We start from the raw sequence: 14,414 nt of genomic DNA, 5'->3' as shown, positions 1-14,414 counted from the left end.
CGGGGGCTGTGGCGGTGGTGGCGGAGAAAGAAGCCTCCCTGCGCTCGGAGGACCTGCAGAGCCAGCTCGAGGAACAGCGGGAGCTGGCATTGGCACGGCTGCTGGAGCTGGAGCAGCTTCAACATGACCACAAGGAGGTCCCGAAGACGGTGGAGCGGCTGCGATCGCTGCCCGAGAGCCTGGTGGTGAGCACGGCCGAGTACAAGTGCCTGCAGAGCCAGTTCTCCGTGCTGTACAATGAGAGCATGCAACTCAAGACTCAGCTGGACGAGTGTCGCTCCTTGCTGTCGACAGCCAAAAACTCACACCTTCACCACATTGAGCAGATGGAAAGCGAGGAGCTGGTTGTCCAGAAGAAGCTTTGCTTGGAGGTCATCTGCCTCGAGGACAACATCGCGCAGATTTGTCGAGAGTACGAGAATCTACGCATTGAGTTTGAGGCGTCGTCGGTGTCCAGCGAACAGGCTCAGCCAATCAACTGGGAGATGCGGCACATTATAACGAGCCTGCAGAGCCACAACAGGCAGCTCAAGAGCGAGGTCTCCCGCAGCAAGCGCAAGCTGCGCGAGGCCCAATCAGAGACGCAGAAGCTGAAGCTGGCTGCTGACCAAGGGTGCCGTCCCGGGCCTTTGCCAGAGTCGGGAGCTCCAGTTTTCGCCAGGAACTTCCGTCCTGGCCCAACCTGGTCTGCGGGACAGGTGGTGTCTCCTGCCAGTGCCTGATCGCTGCTCGTGCGCACGCCAGACGGGGCCATGTGGCACAGACACGCCGACAATGTGAGGCCTCGCCTCGGGACCTGGCCAGCACCCTCGACTGCCACTGAGTTCCAGCCCGCAGGAGGACTAGTGGCAGCACCAGTCGCTTCCAGCGGAGTACCACCCACCTCGGAGGCAGCAATCGTACCCAGCTCCGTTTATCGGAGGGTGCCTCGAGCCCTCCCTTGTTCACGACCCGGGGTGGATCGTGACAGTTGTGTGCTTAATACAGTTGGCCCTTGTTAAGTTGGCCATGGTTAATTTGACTTTTTGCTTAATTCGAATCTTCCGGCGAGAAACCATGCATTGCTATGAAAGAAAATTTTGTTTAGCTTGAGTGTGAAAGCATGCCACTTTCGTTAATTCGACCCCCACCAGCGTCACCTCATAGGTGTAGCAGTTGTTAAGGGTTGAAGACGTAAGAAATTCAGCAGGCAGTGCTGCTAGCCTAGGCGGGAAGCTGTTGTACTTCACTTTTACCTTCAGTGCCATGCTGAGTCGGCGTTTAAGCATGTTGGCACTCATCATCGCATAATTCTTCAGTCACTCTTCGAAAGCAAAAGCAGAAATACAATACAGTCTACTTTGAGCGATAAAAAATATTTGAATTTGTTCTTTTTGCCACTGTTTGTTAATTCGACCTTTCGGATGGTTTGACCAAACCTTGTGGTCCTGCAAGCGTCGAATTGACAGGAGTCGACTGTATAACAGCGGACTGCAGTAGCTATGTTTTGCAGTCTTAGAATTCTATATACATACACTGTGTTGCAGCATCAATTTGTAGTTTCTTGTTTTTTTCTTTCCAGGGGGTCCTTTTAGGAGAGTTTTGATTGGCACAACGAATGAAGTGATGCCCGAGGACATAGACGTCACTTTTGATGACGTCAAGGGGGTGAGTACTTGAGATCTTTGTGTATAAGGCTCATTTATGCTCTGTTAGTATAGCAGCATGGCGTCATGAGCTGCATTTTTTAAAATGTTTATTCATAGTAATGAAGCTGATTGCTTGTCCCCATCCTTTGCTGCAAAGGTGTCTTGACACAAAGGTGGCAGACAATAATCTGTAGGGTGCATATCTTCACACTTCACGTCCCTACAGGACCAAAGTTCTGCTGCTTTTAGACTAGCAAGAGTCATAGGCATCACAGTTGGGCTGAGTTGGGCAGGGTCTTGATGTTGACCAACTGCCTGCTTGCTCCGTGCCACATGAGTGCCATATTTACCTGATTCTAGCATGCACCCAATTTTTGCGAATTAAATGTAAGAAAATATAAGTGCACTTGAACTTGATGCATCCCCGATTTACAAAAGAAAAAAAAAATGTAACTGATGATTGCGATACTCCCTAATGTGAATTTTGAGTACAGCTGTGTACATCTTTTCATTTTGCGAGATATATGTTGGCGCAGACAATCTGTTTTTGTGAGGCATGATGTAAACAGAGCGAAGTGTGGCGCAACTGCCTCGCTAATTGGGGGAATAAAGAGAGAATCACCGTTACTGACCAAGTCTGATGAAATACAGTTAAAACTCGATCTAACAAAAACCTGCTTTCATGAAGTTCCCGATCTAACAAAGAAATTTACATTCCCCAGCAGGTACCCGTAGAGTTCAGTGTTATCATCAACCTGATTTAACGAAACAAACTTGGCCGAATTCAATTTAACAAAGTCTTTCTGAAATAAATGAGTAAACAAGCGGTCATTCCTTTCTAATTTTGACATAAACAAGTTTTTCTTCTAGCACGCTCTCTAAACCCACCGTGTTAAAACATCTAGGCGTCGTGGTCACATCCCTAACTTTATTCTGACGAGGCTGCATGACAAGCCCATTCACAGAACAGCCGACTCAACTATGCCTCGGTAAGGGCAGCAGTGGTTACTTTTGTTATTTCATGGTTTATGTGACAGATGGTTGGATTATCGGCCAATACAATGCCGCAGTAGCCTTTGCGTGTCGCTTTGTGAGTCAGTTCCCAGCAGCTGACCAACTGACCACGGCGGCGGTCAGACCTGCGACGCAGCAGAGGGTGCTAAGAATCTCTGGGTCCCGACAGAGGCCACCATTGGAATCTGAACCTGGCAACGTTTAAAACCCGAACCGTCTCGAGTGAAGCTAGCTTAGCAGGGCTCTTTGAGGAATTATCAGACATTGTTTGGGATATTATCGGCCTTAGTGAGATTACATGAACTGGTGGGGCTTACACATTGCTAAATAACGGCATATCCTCTGCTATAGAGGTCTCCCTGATAAGAAGCAATACGGTGTAGGATTCCTAATCATAAGCGGGCAACATTGACGAATTCTACGCATTAACGAGAGGGTAGCAGTAGTCGTAATCGAACTTAATAAGAGGTATAGATTAAAGGTAGTATAAGCCTACGCTCCAACATCCAGTCACGACGATGAGGAAGTAGATCTGGTTTATGAAGACGTTGAATTTGCGATGAGAAAAATGCAAACTCTGTATACAGTAGTAATGGGTGACCTCAATGCAAAAGTGGGCAAAAAGCAGGTGGGTGAACAGGCACATGGCAACAACGGTGTCGATTCCAGAAGCAGTAGAAGAGAGATGCTGGTAGAACTCGCTGAAAGGAATAAGCTGAGAATAATGAACAACTTTTTCAGGACAACAGGAAGTGGACCTGGAAAAGCCCTAATGGGGAAACAATAAACGAAATTGATTTCATACTTTCTGCCGATCCCAGCATAGTGCAGGATGTAGAAGTGACAGGTAGGGTAAAGTGCAGTGATCGTAGGTTAGTGAGAGCTAGGATTAACCTCAATTAGGCCCATTAGCTAACTCCCAGTATTACCTTATTTACTCGATTCTAAGCACCCCGTTTTTTTCACGATCACGATGCCCAAAGTGAGGGGGGGTGCTTAGATTAAAAAAATCTAGAATGACCTCCCCTCCCTCTTTTCGCTGTGACATCACGACGATACGGGTGCGAGAAATAACATGTTATTTTGCAAACGTATTACGGACTGGAGAGCTTTTCGAGGGGCATGCGATAGGAATCTCACCGAGAATGGGATCCAGTCAATAGAAGAGGGGGGCAAAATGCTCGTTGAAAAACAGCGCAAGTACACCAAAAAAATCGCGCGAACGACGCAGACGCCCGGGGTAGACGCCAGACTGCTCAAGCTGTGGGAAGCTAGACGCGGGCTCACCAAGAGGTGGAAGAAACAAAAATACAACAGGAAGCTAAAGCTAAAGATCGCACAAGTCGCAGCGAAAGCAGATGAGTACGCGGCGCAATTGGCAAGGCAAAATTGGTAGCAATTCAGCGAATCCTTCAACGGAACTTTGAACACAGCGAGGACGTGGCATATTCTCAAGGCTCTCATAGATCCGACCAAGACTAAGGCAGAAAACAACAAAACCATCTACCGGTTCATCCACCAGTTCGAGGGACCAGACTCGGAACTCCTGGAGAAGGTACACGTTAAATGCTTCGGGGACACAAACCCAGCAGCTTACGCAGAGCGCTACCGAGGAAGAGAAAACGTTAACCTGGACAGACCCATCACGCGAGATCTACACAGCGATTCGAAACACAACCAGAAACACGGCCGCGAGTGCAGACAAGATCAATAATGCACTCATCCGCAGCCTCAGTGAAGAATTAGTCACAGAATTAACCGACTTTCTCAGCAAACACTGGGAAGCTGAGACCGTCCCCGAGGAGTGGAAGCATGCGGAGGTAGTGATGATTCCTAAACCGGGAAAGAAACTGCAAATTGAGAACCTCAGACCGATCTCGCTCACATCGTGCCTGGGAAAACTGTACGAACGATTGGTGACATTGAGACTACAACAGTACATGGAGGACAACGAAATGTATCCCCACAACATGTTCGGCTTCAGAGCAAAATTATCAACCCAAGACGTACTGCCTAAAATCAAAGAAGAAGTACTCGGGAACATCCCCAGGAGCGGGGAGAATATAATAATGGCATTGGATATCAAGGGGGCTTTTGACAATGTAAGCCACGAAGCTATTCGCACGGGCATGAACGACCTGAACTGCGGGAGGAGAGTCTACGGCTACGTCAAAGCCTTCCTTTCAAACAGAACGGCAATGATGGGCCTTAGAGAGCTCCGATCAGAGAAGTTCCTTACTCCAAATAATGGGACGCCTCAAGGGTCAGTCATCTCCCCCGCGCTTTTCAACATAGCCATGATCGGCTCGGCAAAACAGTTAAAAGAAATCGACGGCATACACCATGCCATGTATGCTGGCGACATCACCATCCGGGTTAACACAGGCTCGCTCAGAGAGAAAGAAGAGAAGTTACAAGAGGCAGCCACCTGCGTAGAGGACTACGTCAGAGCAAGAGGGCTAGCCTGCTCCACTGAGAAGTCCAAGCTCCTGAGAGTTTGGAGAGGAAAGCAAAACCACACAGTCCCCACCAGTGACGAGTTAAAGCTCAACGTCTACCTCAAGGGGAAGCCGATACCGGAAAAGACGCTCATCAGAATCCTGGGGATGGGGATACAGTCAAACCAACGCTGCACCCACACCCTCGCCCTACTCAAAGCATCCACCCTACAAGTGGCCCGCGTGATCACGCGCATCTCACACAGATGCCACGGCATGAGAGAGGAGGACACACTCAAGCTGTTCAGAAGCCTGGTCAGAAGCCGAGTGGCATTCAGCCTCCCATACTACAATCCCATCAAGAGTGAGGTACAACAGGCGGACGCGATTCTACGCAAAGCCTACAAAACCGCACTCCACCTTCCCCACAACACCTCAACCGAAATGCTCCTAGCCTTAGGACTACACAACACCTTCGAGGAATTGAAAGAGGCATAACTAGTCTCCCAACAGCGCAGACGACAGCAGACCCCATCTGGCAGGGAGCTCCTGAAGAAACTAGGCTATGCTGATCAACTTCAAGAGATACAGAGGACCGAAACAATTCCGGACGAGTATCGCAACACACTAAAAGTAGCGCCCATACCCTGGAACATGGTTCCCAACCTACATAAAGCATGCAGAGAAGTGAGGGCTGAATACCTACAAAAGACACTAGCACCCCAAGAAATGACGGTATATGTGGACGCAGCCACGTATGCCAGAGCAGCGGGGCAGAGCAACAGCAACGCGGTAGCAACAGTGATTGATTCGAACCTACGTGAGATCACCAGCGCATCACTACAAAACTGTACGATAGTCGAGGCTGAAGAATCAGTCGTCGCTCTAGCGGCAGCAGAGGGATATCGGTCTAAACGGTCTCTAACAATCCTTACAGACTCACAAACGGCGTGCCGCAACTACCTATGTGGCAAAAAAAGGGCACGGAGCGCTCCGCATACTCTGCTCCGGAGACCACATAAGACAACGGCAAACAAAAGAAGAACCAATTAGGCATACGATAGTATGGATGCCGGGACACACGGGAGTGGCAGGGAACCAAGAGGCGGACAGGATAGCTCGAGGATACACTTATTACCGAGCATCCAATGTAGGCAGCCTCGAGGGGACCGAACCTCTACCCCAAGACTATTCGGCGATCCTAAATTACTACAAGGGCTGCAGAAAGCGGTATCCACCACCGCACAACTCCTTTAGCAGAGAGGACTCTGTCGGGTGGAGGCAGCTATAAACAGGCTCGTACCAGAACCTAAACATACTCAGCAAAATCTATCCCACACAATACAATGACAAATGCCCCTGTTGCCACGAAACACCCACGCTCTATCACATAACGTGGGCATGCCAGAAGATAGACGTGGTACCCGTTATACCAAAACTGAGTGCGGAGCAATGGAAGGGAGTGCTCTCCAGTGATCGCCAGGTTGACCAAAAAGGTCTGATTCGGCGAGCACAACTGGCAGCAGCATCCAGCGAGGCCTGGACTAAGGGCAACCGACCGTTGTGCTACAAGATGGACGAAGCCATCTGAAGACCGCAGAAGACCAGCGAATCTAGAGCTAATAAAGTTTTTCACTCACTCACACTCGCTGGGGCAGGCATTGCAGTGCGCAGGCAACTGCACCATACCAAGCCGTATGCCAAATGCAATGTAGGAGTTATGTACGAAATCTCCCTGGCATGTGGCAAGTCTTATATAGGGCAGGGGGTACGGTGCCTGAATAATCGAGCCAGGGAGCATGAACAAAAGTTAACGGAAGATGAATTGATGCACTTGCCTGGTGTACTGCAATGCCTGCCCCCTGTAAACCACTTTTCAAGGAGATGAAGATTCTGGGGAGAAGCCAGGACCAGACTGCATGTGAACTGATGGAGGCATATCACATTAAAAAGAAAGGCCAAGACTGTGTTGGTAATACTTCCGTTAGGTTGTTTCAATCGGAGATAGATTTTTTTTATAATTGGTTGCTCCGCTACGCTGATCAGTGTTCTTGTTGCTGCATTCTGCGCATGTTCTATTTGTCTATAGATTGCCAAGGCTTGCCATGAATAAACCAGTTGAAAGTTGCCGTCTGTGATGCTTTTGTGTTCCCTTCCGCTGTCCCCGTGTTTATTTGCTGTCTATATGATATGCAATAAACACCAACTAGACCAAACTCAAGTTCTTAAGAAGGCCACTGTTGTCGCCAAGGAAAAAAAAAAAAAAGGAACAGGTCATCCTGGTGGCTGCTAAAATTGCTAATCATTCAGTCAACTCCAGCTACGATGAACTGGACAGCGGGGTCTGTACCTGCCATTAGCATGCTTGTTATGTCACATGCTGAATATGTAAGTGTCATGTGACACTTAGTGAACAAGGTACCCGTACACAGCTCTGACATGTCGGATATTTCATCAGACTTTGGCAGTGGCCGTGATTCTCCTCATTCCATGCCTGATCAAACGAAGTTTTGTCGAACCCTTGATTATTTGGGGGGATTGCGAGGAGCAGCGTGTGGGTGCCGTCTGGACAGGTTTCACAGCCACCATTGGCAGACAGACCTCCTAGACGATGCACGCTACTCTGGCGCCATCTCATAGCCATTGTCGCCACAGTGCGTGTCTTGCGCAGCACTACACTTTTCCTCTAAAGCTATCATTATATCCTCTTCCTTTGCTTTCCCCCTCACGCTCTATTTGCTCTCACCACTTTTTTCATCCCCCGCTGCGCTTCGCATTTGCTCTTTGATCCGATGCGCTCATTTGCTCGGTTACGCCGGGAACACCGACGCTCAATGCAGGAACAGGGGCCTAAGAGCTGCGCGCTAAAGCCTAGTATGCCCTCCACATTCACAATTAGAAGAAATGAGAAGTGCGGAATTTTCCTTCACAGAAGGGAAACTTCTTATTAATGAGCTTTCATAATAAAAGCGGCTCATTGTCGTCGCCATTTGTGCTTCACTGGCCATGTATAACAATCACACATTGGCAGTATTCTCCAGCAGTCCCTATTAGAAATACTATGGTATTATTATTTTTGTGATATTTTATGTGACTCTGCACTGAACTTCCTCAAATATGCGACTGACAGTGTTTCTGGCACTGTGCACAGATAGCTAGCTTGGCACATCACCGGAAACACTAGCAGCTGTATATGCTGATAAACTATGCGAAAACTCACAAAAGGGATTGACTTAGAAAACTGCTCCAGATCATAGTTGAGCACAATATGAACACACAGTAGCCTATCTGAAAACATGCTCTGTCGCCAGCTTGTGATGACGATGATGCTGCCTCTGACGGTAGGCTGTTGCCAATGCAGCGAATGCGATTTTAGTTTCATGTCCAATAGTAACATGGAGGCAAATTTCAGGCCCATTTTCTCAGGAAAAAAAAAAAGCTGGGGGTTACATGAGGGCAAATATAGTAACCAACCACTGGCAATTTGCCATGTTTTCCTTCAATTACCTTCACAGTTTTTGTAGCTTCCATGAATGGACAATGTTAAACATTTTGCACAGCATGTTTACTGCTGTGTTTGTACCGCACAATGTCGTTTCAGCTATTGAGGATGACATGTTGCTTTTGTGTGTGGTTTGGTCACAATTTATACTCGGTGGTTGTGTGGATGATTGGTTAAGGAAGCACTTGAAGACTTAGTTTGACAGAAGATCTGTGTTAGGATATTGTGGTTTATCCAGACATGTCTGTTGTGATTTCTCCGCATTGAACTGTTTCTTAATTTTTTTCTGTACAGACCAGCCCCAGTGATAGCTGTTTTTCATCTCAGAAATGCTTTGTAGATATGCTTGCATATTAGAACCTCGTTGATAAGTTCCCGTTACGTATGTTTTCTAGGCGCCAAAATTCGCAATTGAGAGCACAAAAAAAAAAGACCTAATGGAGTTACACTCATTTTTTATCGGTTGATGCATTCCCGGAAAACAAGATTTTTCAGTACCAATGTTCAGTACGTCACTGAACTGTAATCGTATGATACGTTTTCCGGCTGCTAGATCTCATGTAAACAGGAAAATGCACGAGGCACGCGCTGTCGAGAAGAGTATATAGCTGCCTGCCGCAACAGCTTCACCGCAATACTCACCCACCCATCTCTCACATGAAAATGCCGATGCGCAGTCACTTTCTTGTTTCGGTACCAGGAAATCTTCTTCAGGGTCGTCGCATGTGGCATTCACAGCTATCACCGCCAATCCTATTGCGATAAGCATCTTCGCCTATTTGTTTCACAGCACGTGGTGCCATTGAAAGCGTAGCGCACGCTTTTAATAGGCGGTAACTGAAACACACCACCGTTCCCTGCTGCAGACTGTGATTGTATACATTTTATGGCTGCTAGATCCCATGTGAACAAGAAAAGGCACGAGGCACGCACGATCGAGAACAGTATATAGCCGCTTATCTCACGTGAAAACGACGGCAAGCACAGTTTCTTATTCCGGTACCAGCAAATCTTTGCCTGGGTTGTCTCATGCTGTATTCACAGCTATCGCCGCCAAACCTATTGCAATAAGCGAGTGAAAGTCAAAGTTTATTTTCTTTTCAACGAAAAGAGGGCGCCAAGACAAAAGGCAAGAGCCTGACAAGGTCCCGGTCACCCGTAAAACAGCTGGCATTGTGCATAAGCACTTCACAACAAAATACACAGTGAATTTCTCAAGCATTGTAAAAGCATGAAGCACTAAGTTAACATGCACAAAATTTGTACAAGAAAAGAATAAATTGAATACACAACTTATCGTACAGTTGAACACGGATATATCGAACCCACATATATCGAATTATTGTCTGTATCGAACTCGTAAATCATCCCCTTGAAAATTTTGTGTAAAAGTATAGAAATTCGTACATTTATATCGAACGATATTTTTACCCGCCATTGGATATATAGAACGCCGCGCGATCTCGGCACTCGCTGCACCCGCGTGCTCCGCGCCTCCCCCGAAAGGCTCGGAAAATGTGAGAGCGAGAAGGAGGGAGGCTCAGACGGTACTCCCGCTGCGCACGCTCTCCGACTTGCGGCAACACCCTGCTTGCGGAACTGCTTTTATTTTTCTCTCTCCCAATGTCTCATCCTTCCCCCGCGGAACCATAGTGATCGGCTCGGAAAAGGTAGCCAGGAACGAAGGCGGCGGTGGCCTCCTCCTTTTGCCTTTTTTTTTCTTGTTGCTTTTTCACGAGTTTTGCTCAGCCAACCACAGCTCGTGCCTTTCGTATGTCGCTGTCGCCCTCGGAGGTGGCCATCGCGAGCGCTTTGTTGGCGGTGGCTGCGCATGTGAATTCTTGTGTTTTGTGCGCGTTCTTGTGTTTCGTGTTCATTATTGTTTTGCGTGCGTCTCACGACACGTGTGACTGGATCATGGTGAGCTGACGCGGAAGCAATGGCCGCAGCAAGCACAAGCAGTGTCAAGAAGCGCAAGAACCTGGAATTTGCGACAAAGCTGAAGGCCATTCAGCGTGTTGAGGCGGGCGAGAAAAGTGCGACGGTGGCAGACGACTTCGGGATTCCTCGGAGCACTCTAAGCACCTTGTTAAAAAAATTGGAGGACGCTTAAGCTTTGCTTTCAAGAGTGGAACGCGACAGCGTTCCCGTCCTCCTGCCAAGGGGTGTAAGACAATGGGCTACGGTGCAGCGACTACGCGCCCCGCATCGGACGCGGTGAGCGTCGAGCAACGCAGCGTTCGGCGCGGCAACGAAATGTGCGCCTGAGCAAGCGACGCACGCCTGAGCTTTGGAAACAGCTCGTTTCTAAGGCAACACCGCATTCACTAGAGGCGCTTTTGAACCGCTTTGAAGCATCGAACTCGTGGCTCAGTGGTAGCGTCTCCGTCTCACACTCCGGAGACCCTGGTTCGATTCCCACCCAGCCCATCTTGCAAGTTGTTTTTTATTCATGAAGTGCCTGCTGGGATTTATCGCTCACGGCCAACGCCGCCGATGCCGACACCGGCTTTTCTGCGACACGAGCTCCTTAACGCTGTCGCGTTAAAACAAGGCGGACATAAAGTCGAAAGCGGCGGAGTTACGAACGTCGGGAGCTTGTCGTGTGTGCGCTCCTGCCCACGAGAAAGTTGAAAAGGCCCTCTATGCGTGGTTTTTAGAGGTGCGGGCTAAGAACATTCCGGTGGATGGCCCAATGCTAATGGCTAAAGCCAAATGGTTTGCCGCTGCACTCGGTGATGACAACTTCGCCGACAACACAGGGTGGCTGCAGAGGTTTAAGAACCGCCATAAGATAGTTGGCAAAACCATTTCTGGAGAAAGCGGAGCCGTCATCAGCCAGGATATCCAGCAGTGGATTTCGAAGGAATGGCCGGAAATTTGCGTGAAGTTTTCATCCGCGGAAATCTTCAACGCCGACGAGACCGGGTTGTTTTGGCAGATGCTGCCCAGCAAGACGCTCGACGTCCTGGGCAGCACGTGTCACGGGGGCAACATGAGCAAAGTCCGCGTGAGCGTTCTGCTCGCTGCTAACATGGATGGCTCTCAAAAGCTCCAGCCCTTTGTGATTGGCAAAGCAAGGGCACCGCGCTGCTTCAAAAACTGTAAGCAGCTCCCCGTTCGCTACGCCTTCAATAAGAAGGCGTGGATGACGCGTCAGCTGTTCACAGAATGGCTGCAAGCATGGGACGCCGAACTGGGCAAACCGGGGCGTCATGCTTGCCTCCTCGTCGATAACTGCTCGGCCCATCACACCACCTGCAAGCTCGAAAACATCGCGCTCAAGTTTCTGCAAGCGAACACGACAGCAAAGTTGCAGCCGCTCGACCAGGGCATCATTAAGTCGTTCAAAGTCGGCTACAGGAGGCGACTCATTGATAGGCTTTTGGTGAACCTCCGCATGGGCACCGAGCTTAAGGTTGACCCGCTGGGGGCCATTCAAATGATGACGGGCGCCTGGAGAGACGTGAAGCAGGATACTGTGGCCAACTGCTTCCGGAAGGCAGGCCTCATGACAGCCAAACTTCCTGAAACCTCCGAAGACGGCGACGGCGACAACAAGTGCATGGACGACGCGTTTCGCGAGTTGTCGTCCCTTTTCCCGGCTGCCGTTCCAGCCGAAGTGTCTGCCGACGATTGTGTGAACGTTGACAGCAGTTTTCAGGCTGTTGCGAGCCTCGCCAACGAGGGTATTGAAGCTGCAGTCGGAGGGATCCAGGCTGACAGCTCGAGTGGCGACGAAGATCGTCCGGACGAGGGCACGGCTACACGCTCGTACTCCGCCGCTGAAGTGGCGGCAGCGTTCAGCTTGATTCGCTGTTGTTGAGGCGACATGGAAGGAATCGGGCTTTCACACCTGAACAGCCTCGATAAGATCGAGGTTGGCGTCTTTAATTTCATTTGCAAGGCGAAGAAGCAGACCAATATAAGCGATTTTTTTTCACGCAAATAAAGCATTACGTTGCGTCGTGTGTGCGGAAATAGTTGTCATTCTTGAATGCGCCGATCGGTAGGTCATCGTCCGCCACAGGTAAAGTCTCTGGGCCTGTATTTTTTATATTGAATTTTTGATATATCGAATTAATTCGCGATCCCCTTCGAGTTCGATATATCCGTGTTCGACTGTATTAGGGGTGTAAAGACACATCTTTTTTATACAAACATAAAAATATCAGTCCTAAAACAAAGAAACAATATCACAGGTAGCAAAAAAATACAAATAAATACAACAAAAGGTAGTAAAATAAATACAAATAAATATAAAGTATGTCGACTAAATAAATGTATCATTCCGTTTGTTCCAATAGGTATTTTTTAATTGTAGATTTAAAGCGTTTTTGTGGAAGGTAATACTCAGTTTCAAAGGGAAAGTTATTTATTACCGTGCGAATCTGGTAGCTTAGTGTTCGCTTGCCATAATTGGCGTCTTCGCCTATCTGTTTTACAACACGTGCGCAGTGCCATTGGTAGCGTACTGCAAGCTTTTAGTAGGCGATATTCCAAATGCACAGCCGTTCCCTGCTGCTGATGTGGGCACCACATTTTGCTTCACTGGTGTTTAGCATCGCCCACTAGCTCAATTTTGTTTCGGCTTCCCGTTGCTGTCCTATAACGCCACGCAATAGGAAAACAACAAAATGCATCTCAGGCTGCCGGAGCACCACCAGCTTGATGCGCATCGGCATCTCATGTTGCAAAGATCCATGAGACGCTTCGCTTTACGTAGATGTCAACAATAGTCGAGTCTGTCAAATTTTTTCTTTACTTCATATCGTATGCTTTCCCAGTTAATGTGTTATTTCTCGCGTTTTTTTCCAAAACGTATGAACAAGGTTCTACTGTACTCGAAGGCATTGCAATTTAAGAAGTATGATATTCGATGTGCACTGCTGGTGTGCTCTTAGCTCTCGTTATCATAATTTTCAGCATTATTGCTATTTTGAATTTTATCGGAAGTAAAATCTTTGTTCTGCAAAAATGTCTTAATCACCATTACATGCATGCACCATTGCTTTGTTGTGCATGCATGTGAAGACTTGTGCAGCTCTCAGCTCTTGTTGACCAGTTAATCTTGTGTTCTGCCTTGTGTTCTGCATTGCCTGTGCACCTTCTTCGTTCTTTTTATTCATAGGTTGACGAGGCCAAGCAAGAACTGCAAGAAATAGTGGAATTCCTCAGGAACCCAGAGAAGTTTTCCTCTCTAGGGGGCAAGCTGCCGAAAGGTAGGCACGCTCACTGATAGATGCCCTTTCACGTTCAGTGATCTGCTCATGAAAGTTGCTTAGCTGCTAGTACGCTTTTGTGAAGGCGCCTGAGCATGGCTGGCTGTGTCCTCTGAGAATCAAGCAGAAACACCTGAAATTTTCATAGCTGCTAAAAAATTCCACACCCACCTTTTTTTTTCTTGGCCCTTTATTGAATGGTCTGTAGATTGTGGGGTCTGATGTGGGACCTCTCACACCGTACTCTTGGGACAAAGGAACGACACAGTAGTGCAAACAATCACAAGGGCATTTATTGCACCTTTCATACATCAATGCCTGCTAGCCGAGTTGCTATCCACAAAACATGCCGATGGGCGCGCGACAAATCTAGAAGTCCGACTCACCGCGTCCTCGCGAGCGAATATGTTCGCTCCATGCTGGATCCCAACGCCTGGTCGTTCGCGTGTATAGTCACGCGAATCGTGGCGCGTTCGAAGGCGGCCACGCGAGACGGTCTCGCCGAGGCATCGGTCAGCGCGCGGCACGGCATGTCCATCCCGCTCGCTTCCCGAACCCAAAGAGAGCAAGCGTCTTCCTTTCGGCGCCCAAGTAACCTCGCGGCGTTAGC

At 48.5% G+C, this 14,414-nt stretch overlaps 1 protein-coding gene across 5 annotated transcripts in view; it reads left to right on the top strand.

Moving 5' to 3' along the window:
- The window catches only part of YME1L (ATP-dependent zinc metalloprotease YME1L), a 185,911-nt gene that overhangs the window by 68,175 nt on the left and 103,322 nt on the right, over window positions 1-14,414 (top strand). For all 5 annotated transcript variants that reach the window (XM_065440431.2, XM_065440432.1, XM_065440433.1 and 2 more), the window contains exons 8-9: window positions 1,562-1,647; window positions 13,714-13,804. In XM_065440431.2, the coding sequence (XP_065296503.1) occupies window positions 1,562-1,647; window positions 13,714-13,804 (177 nt within the window). The remainder of the gene's footprint in view (window positions 1-1,561; window positions 1,648-13,713; window positions 13,805-14,414) is intronic.

Source organism: Dermacentor albipictus, chromosome 4 (genome assembly GCF_038994185.2).
Source record: "Dermacentor albipictus isolate Rhodes 1998 colony chromosome 4, USDA_Dalb.pri_finalv2, whole genome shotgun sequence".
In the NCBI taxonomy this organism is placed as follows: domain Eukaryota; kingdom Metazoa; phylum Arthropoda; class Arachnida; order Ixodida; family Ixodidae; genus Dermacentor; species Dermacentor albipictus.
This window is presented reverse-complemented; position numbering and strand designations above follow the sequence as displayed.